The sequence below is a fragment of the Hipposideros armiger genome, unplaced genomic scaffold (assembly GCF_001890085.2).
Source record: "Hipposideros armiger isolate ML-2016 unplaced genomic scaffold, ASM189008v1 scaffold_296, whole genome shotgun sequence".
NCBI classification, from domain to species: Eukaryota; Metazoa; Chordata; class Mammalia; order Chiroptera; family Hipposideridae; genus Hipposideros; species Hipposideros armiger.
In genome coordinates, this window is record NW_017731646.1 from 1,354,449 (window position 1) to 1,362,500 (window position 8,052).

The 8,052-nt window shown below is 34.7% G+C and overlaps 1 protein-coding gene across 1 annotated transcript in view; it reads left to right on the forward strand.

Annotated features, from left to right (window-relative positions):
• APC (APC regulator of Wnt signaling pathway) overlaps positions 1–8,052 on the forward strand; it is a 157,830-nt gene that overhangs the window by 95,124 nt on the left and 54,654 nt on the right. Inside the window, exon 6 of the mRNA XM_019659127.1 lies at positions 5,570–5,674. Coding sequence (XP_019514672.1) covers positions 5,570–5,674 — 105 coding nt within the window. The remainder of the gene's footprint in view (positions 1–5,569; positions 5,675–8,052) is intronic.

The window sequence follows — 8,052 nt, forward strand, 5'->3', positions numbered from 1 at the left end:
AAAATTGTAGTAATATATATCAATAACAAAAGATGAATACAAGTCATGTGTATACATTTTTTTTGGCACCCCCAGTATAAGTGATAAATTCCCATTTCACAATGTTGACTCTTAAGGACAAAACAGAACAAAAACTGTATCTCTTTGCTCCTATTTCAGTTGCATTGGCATTGTTGTATGCAGTACTCTGATTATGACTCCTTTGGCTTTCCAGTATAGTTTATCTGTGTCTTTTTTCTGTAATCAAACTTAATGTACTCTATTTTTAAAATTATTTTAAAAGAGGCAGCTTTTTGTTTTTATTGAGCAGCACTACATTTTATATTTTTTCTTGGTATTTTCTGTTTTGAGTTTTTGCTACTGTTGGTTTTCTAGCTTTTTTAGGTATAGCTAGCTCCCCAACCCCCATCTTTCTTATATTCTGATTGTTATTGTTTGGCTACACCTAACAGGTTTTTATATTTCTAAATCAATATTCATATTTTTTTCTAGTTGATTGACTCTTTTATTTGGGCAAAATATTTCTCTTTATTCCATTTAATACCCTTCACCTTGAATTTTATTTTGTTTGCTGTTAATAATACTACGCTGACTTTTTGTTATCATTTGCTCAGTATAACATACTCCCTGCCTGCATTTCCAAATTTTACAAACTTTCTGGTCTCTGAAAAGTCCTAAGAAATTGTCATTTGTTAATAGCAATCCTCATTTTCCAACATGGTTAAAAGTTTTTTCAAGGTTGGAGAATTGTTTGTGTTTTTTGTATTTGTTCAAAACTTACTCATATCAATTGGACTTGGGACCAACTGTCTACTGTTGTGATCCAGTATCTTCTTGTTTCCGTTTGTTATAAAAATGGTTATATTAATCATAGCCTAAAATTGTTACATTTAGTCTAATAGTTCAGTGTATAAACCAAAGGAAGGTGCAATGTCACATATAAGAAAGAACCAAAGCCCCCTTTTTAAATTTTGCTGTTTGAAGTTTCTTTATTCTGTTGTCACTTTTCTAATGTACATCAGAGGGAGAAGTGAGAAAATGGAGAAAACTGGGTATTAGACACATAAATTAGTTCATATGCAGTGTAGACAAGGAAAGATTTCTGCCATATAATTTCTCCACCACGAGGCATATTGCTTACAGCACTGACTTCGTCCTAGCTGCTAACAACTAGTTTAGGGTCTAGATGCTGGACATAATTCAAGGGATGTAATTATTGCATCTGATTCAAATATCAAATGTTACCAAAGGACATATGAGGCAAACATTGCTACCACTTTTTTGTATATCTTTTCTCACAGGTTATTTTTGGAGCTGTAAGGAAAACTGTAGCTTGGTTTTTAAATCTCTAGAAAATAGCCAATGAGAAATATTTATTAAAATCCTATGCAGAGTACTCTTATAACTTATTAATAAGGTGACAACCCAATTTAAAAAGGACAAAAGAGTTGAATAGACATTTCACCAAAAAAGACACAGGAATGGCTAATAAGCACATCACTAGTCATTAGGGAAATATAAATCAAAACCACAATGAGATACCACTTTACACCCATTAGGATGGCTAGAATCATAAAGATAGTAACAAGCATTGGCAAGGATGTAGGTAAATACACTGCTGGTGGGACTATATAATGGTACAGCCACTTGGAAAACAGTTTGTCGGTTCCTCAAAATATTAAAAATAGAGTTAACAGTGTGACCCAGCAATTCCACTTGTAGGTGTCCAAGAGAAATGAAAACCTATGTCTACACAAAGACTTTAACTTGAATGTTCATGGCAGCATTATTCACAGTAACCCAAAAGTAGAAACAATGCCAATATGTATCAACTGGTGAATGAATAAACAAATGAGGTATCTCCCACAATGGAATACTGTTTGGCAATAAAAAGAAACAAGTTGATGACACATACTATAACATGGATTAACCTCAAAAACATTATGCTAAGTAAAAGAAGCCAGACACGTAAGTGCATATACTCCATTTTTAAGAAAATGTACAGATAAGGCAAATTCATAAAGACAGAAATTAGAAAAGTAGTTGCCTGGGGCTGTGGGTGGTGATGAGGAGTAACTGTAAATGAGCACAAGGGATCTTATTAGAAATGACAAAAATGTTCTAACACTGGATTATGGTGACACTCAATAAATTTACTAAAAATCGTTAAAATCAGTGAATTTTGTGCTTTGTAAATACCTCAACAAAAAGCATTTTTTTCAGTCCTGGGCTAGAAAACTTCGGGTAAGTTATCCAGCATCAATAGAAATGAGGACGCTGGGATTATTCCTTCTTACGCGTCAGAAATAGCCTCCTTGCTCCATGTGAGCAGTAGGCCTGGACAGTGATCAGAGAGCAGGTGGGCCTGGAGCCTAGGATCAATGATAAAGGGAAGTAAGTAAGAAAAGGAGCAAGTGTGAAACAGTAGCTTAGGCTCTGGAGTCAGACCACCTGGGTTGGGAATCCAGCTCTGGCTCTGTCATTTACTAGGTATGTGACCTAAGGCCAGATGCGAATCTTCCTTGTGCCTCAGTTGCTTCATCTGTAAAATGGGGATAATAGGTACTCTGAGTACTTACCTCAGAGAGTTGGTATAAAGGGTAAGTAAATTAATAGATGACAAGTGATTAATGCATAATAAACAGTAGATTTTTTAAGCTTTATCGTAGTCCTCCTCCTCACCATCATCACACGGGCCTGGCGGTCCTGTATGCCTACTGTGTTTCTCTGGATCCCCCATTCTCCCTCTGCTGGAAGTAATTATTTCAGCCTTATCTCGCCCCTTCTAAACGTCCCACCTCCTCCTTCACCAGGACAACAGCAGCTGTCACAGGAACTACCTCTCCTTCCTACCAGGAAACATTCTGCCTTCCTGCCTGCTCTTTGGGTTTTCAACTCCTGCCTTCTCAGGAACTTTTTGCTCTTATCTCTTTTCTCTCACGTATTTATCTTCTTCCTCTTCTATGGCACCTTTCCATTGGCATTTAAACAGGCTCAAATCTTATCTTTCCAATATAAAATGAACCTCCCTCAATCCCACCTTTCCCTGCAGCCGCCTTTCTTCATGTGTTTTCCCTCATTTCTTTTCCCAGCCCCCACTCCAAAGGTCTCTCCACTCCGAAGTCTACATTCCTTCCCACCGTTCACTCTTAACACAGCCAGTGTAATTTCTGCTCCCATAGTTTCACTGAAATGGATCATCAGTGACCTCCAGATTATTAATTAAATTGACATTTTCAATCTTCATCTTGACATTGTCCACATTCTTGAATATTTTCTGTTGCTTGAAATATTCTTCTCTTGGCCTCTATGACAGTACTGCTTGAGTTTCTTCCCACTTCTTTGGACTTCATAGACTCTTGTTCCTTAGTGTGGGCATTAATTATAGCCATTCCTTAAAGGCTTATTCCTCTTTTCCGTGTATTGTCTCTCCCTAAGACCATCGCTTTTGTGCTTAGGACTTCGGTTGCTATATACTATTGGCTCTGAAATGCATTTTTCTAGCCCTGATCACCAGGCTCCTAAATCTACATGCCTACTTCGCATCCCCACTTAGATGTCTCAAAGGCATTTTAAATCCAGCATATCCAAAACAGAGTTAATGATCTCTTCCAAGCCCTCCTTACCACCCCACCTTCTCCCAAAAAAGCCCTTATCCTCCTTTAATATTACCTGTCTCTGTGATCGACACCATTATTACTCAGTTGTGTGACATAAGGAACATAGGAGTAATTCTTGACACCAGATCTCTTCCTCCACTCACCATAATTAAACTGTCACCAAGCCCTTCAGATTTACCTCTGTGTTTCCACTACTTTTATCTCCATCATTGCTTTGCTAGTGCAGAGCACTATCAATCTCACCCCTACATTAATACTTTAGCCTCTAAACCGATCTGTTTCCTACCTACTTATACCATTTAAACTTTGACTTTAAAAAATCAATTTACATACAACTTTCCCATTAGTACATTATATTAGTTATATGGGGGAAAGAGTGCCACCTGAGAATCACACAAAAATGAAAATAAGTAAGATTTTTTTACCATCTTTTTGTTCTGCTCTCCGCACCGTGATTGTCTGATGTGCTAGAACAAACCATGCTCCCTCCCATCTCAGGTCCTTTGCAAATGATCTTCCGTTTACCTAACACTTCATCCTCTACTTTTACTTCGTTTCCTAAAACTGCTATTTATTTTTCAGACCTCAGGTCAAAACAGCACTTCCTAAGAGAGCTCTTCCCCAAACTCCCAGACCATATGACATCCTTGTGTCATATGTTCTTACAGCACCTGGTACCCTTCTTTCAGAGCACTCTTCAAAGTTTTAACTTGATTGTTATTTCTCTCATTATTTGATAGTATCTGTAAGCTCCAAGAGTGTATAGAACAATGTCTGGTTTTGCTAGCAGTGTATTCCTTAGCACCTAGTGCAAGCAACTAACGTGGCAGATGCTCGGTGATTAATTTTACATTGACGGCTTCAATTATGTTAGTGTCAAATCTTTGTGGTTTTAGTGATCGTTGATTGATTCTGTCTCTAGGTTGTATGTCTCTGCTTTTGTTGAATTTGTTGAATTTTATAGTGTAATTTTCAGATGCTACTATTTTTTCTTCTATTTCTGAATTATTGGGGCCACCTCACTTGTAGCCTTCATGGAACTATACTAGTTTATTGATGGAAATGTTGCATGTAAATTAATTTTAAGTAACATTTTAAATGGTCTAGGAAAGATTGATGTTTAAAGAAGTTCCAGTGGGAGCCATTTTGTAAGATAATTATCCACTATTATGTCAAATTTTTAAAGTATAGTTTTTATTTCAGAGTATTATTTTCCTAGAGCAGTCACATTTGTAATTGTTTCTATAAAAGATAGTGGAAAATTATTTTATTTCTTTGATTCTACAGTGCTATTTTTACAAAGTGACTGCTTTGTACTGGATATGATCTATCTTGAAATGACTGCTTTTTTTTTTACTGGATATAATCTGTCATTTCATTTCATGTAACAGATGGTGGTCACATTAAAAAGGTTTTTAGTTTTACTCATATCAAAATCTAAGAGCTTATCTATTGGTTTCATGTGACTTTTACTAGCAGAAGATATATATATATATTATATATATATGTTTTATATATATATATAGTCTGTGTATAAATATACTTACACAGGAGGTATAATATTTATAAGCTTAGGTAATAGTTTAACTGTTACATTTGCAGCTCCATTAACTGCCAGACTCGTGACCTTGCAGAAAAGACAGTTATTTGTTCTAGTTGGGTTATATTCCTGATAGTGATGTGAGCACAGCTGGTGGAGGATGGTGTTTCTGTGAGTCTCAGAAAATCCTTTGTCTTCTGCGGCTCTAATGCTCCAGGGACACACTTCACTTTCCTCTTACCGAAATAGTCGACTGCCGACCATGCTGGAGGTTATGAAGTCTGAAGTACAGTTCCATGCCTTTGTAAACCTGTGTAATTGATGCATTCAGAGCTTTAAAACAAGAAAGGCAAAAAGCTTTGAGCATGCACCATTTTTGTATGTAATGATGCTAACTCCGTGTTAACAGAGGTCATCTCAGAGCAAGCATGAAGCCGGCTCACATGAAGCCGAGCGGCAGAATGAAGGTCAAGGAGTGGCAGACATCAACATGGCAACTTCTGGTAGTAGTCAGGTAAGGTAATTCTTTTATTGTGTTTTTTTTAATTAACTATTTAAACATGTAAAAAGGAGTATGGAGCGAGATGGTCCTCAGAATGATCTGTAAATCTTACGCTTCCTTAGTCCTGAATGAATATCTGCAGAAGCATTTGGTACCAAAATGCTATCATTTGGCTTTATTACATCTAACAATAATGCTTTCAAAATTTCAGAGGATATTTTATAGCTCTAAATTGTGTGTTTCTGTTTTAGTCTGAAAGGATTAGTGTGAGTAGAATTTTTTTTGAAAAATAAACACTAAGCTGCAGTGTGCTTGTATGTGTGAGTTGACCTAGTTTTTACTGCTTGCCTCTTTTCTCTAAGGCATTCTTTGCAAAGACATTTTTATGTTTTTTAAAAAATGATCATAAGGACTTTGTTGTAGTTCTTGTTTTCTGTTGTAATTCAAGATTACGTAAGTCTACAAATCCAAACCTTATCTTTGAAAAAGGTGATTTTAATGCTCATGAAAAGTAGAGATGTAGATAGCTTCGTCATGTTTCACTATTATCACATCATTTTTAGAAAAATTACAGATATCAACTTGATTTTTTTTTTAAATGTAGACCTGTTGTCTTGTTATGCTGCCATCAATTTTCTGTTAGAGTTTTATTGGATTCATTGACAGAATTTTTCTTTGGGGTGTTCTGTATTCTCTACATTTTTTCAATGAATATTTTTTATGCTGTAAGTAAATGATTTTTAAGAATAGAATTTCAGTAAGTTAATTTTGAGGTATTTTTTCTACTATTGATATAAAATATTCCGTTAGTGTCTATAAATTACTTTTGTTATTAAAAAAGAGCATGCTCCTATTAGCTCATTAAAATTTAAAGCTTAAAATGTTTCATACTTAAGTATTTAAATTTATTTTAACTGAGTTAAAACAAAGAAATACTTCATTTTAGTATTACTGGTTAGCATTGTACTGGGGAAAACTCCTAAGTTATAGATGGTAAATTAGTGCAAAAGAAATTATATTTAAATAGCACAGTTATTTCTTTGTCCGTTCAGGGAATTATTTGGGACGTTCATGTGTTCCTACACATATATAGAAAGAAGAAAAGTTCCATCTTGACAGAAAATAATTCTTTGCTTAGGATTAGCCTTACCGTTAGTGCTTTAGGTCATATTCCAATTATTATGTACTTTAAAGTCTTACCCATCCAATAACATACCTATCTATTTAAAATATAGTGATTGAGTCTTTATCACAATTAATTCACCAGAATTAATTCTAAGTAGATTGGATTTAATGTCAAAAATGAAAACTATTAAAAATATAAAGAGATTAGAAGAAAATGTGGGTAGGATTTTTATAATCATGAGGTAGGTAGGAAACCATAAAAGGAAAAGATCAATAGGTTTCACATAAAAATGTAAAACTCCAGTATGCCATAAAATCATAGCAAGGTTATACAACAAAAACCAAGATCACACATTATTTGTAAATATTTATGACAAGGAAAAAATTAAATTTGAAAATACGTAAAGAGAATTTACAAATTAACTATTTAAAGACTGTTAGAACACAGACAAAATACATGAAAAAGAATTAGAAGGAAATAAAAATGACTTGTAAACATATGGAAAGATGTTTGATTTTATTAGTAATGATGTATAAAAATAAACTACAATCGAAATGAGGTTTTTAGGAGTCCATTGGGTTGGCCAAGGTCAATAACGTTCAGTAATGGTTAACAGGAATTCTCATATACTGCTTTTATTTGTGCAGAATGGAACAACCTACCTGAAGAGCAACTTAGTAATAATATGTATCTAAATTATAATGTTCCTGCTCTGTGGCTCATCATTGCAGCATCTAAGATTTTATGCTAATGAGATAATCAGTCGAGAAAGAGTGTTCAGACGTGTTTAAAGAGATTTCATCATAATATTATTTATAATAGCAAAAATAGAAATAACTTGAATGTACACTAATCAATAAGTAATTGGTTAAATTATTAGTCAGTCAACTGTGGAGAAGTGGTTAAGTGGCTCTGGAGTCAGCAGACCTGAGATTAAATCCCATTTCCCCACTAACTAGCTAAGAGACTGAACTTGGACAGGTAAACTCTGAGCTTCAGTGTTTTCTGCTTCATAAAATAAGATGATACAGTTGTGAGAATTAAAGTAATATGTACTTAACACAGTCCCTGGTAAATATTCATTAAAGGTAACATCTATTGTTGTTATTAATAACTATTAATAGTTTTTTTAATTGTTTCAGGTGTACAGAACAATGCAATAGTTATCCTTTTCACCCTTCACACAGAAGCAACTCCCCTCCCCCATCTACTGCCCTCCCACCCCTGATATCATACTTATCTATTACAATTCCATTGACTCCAT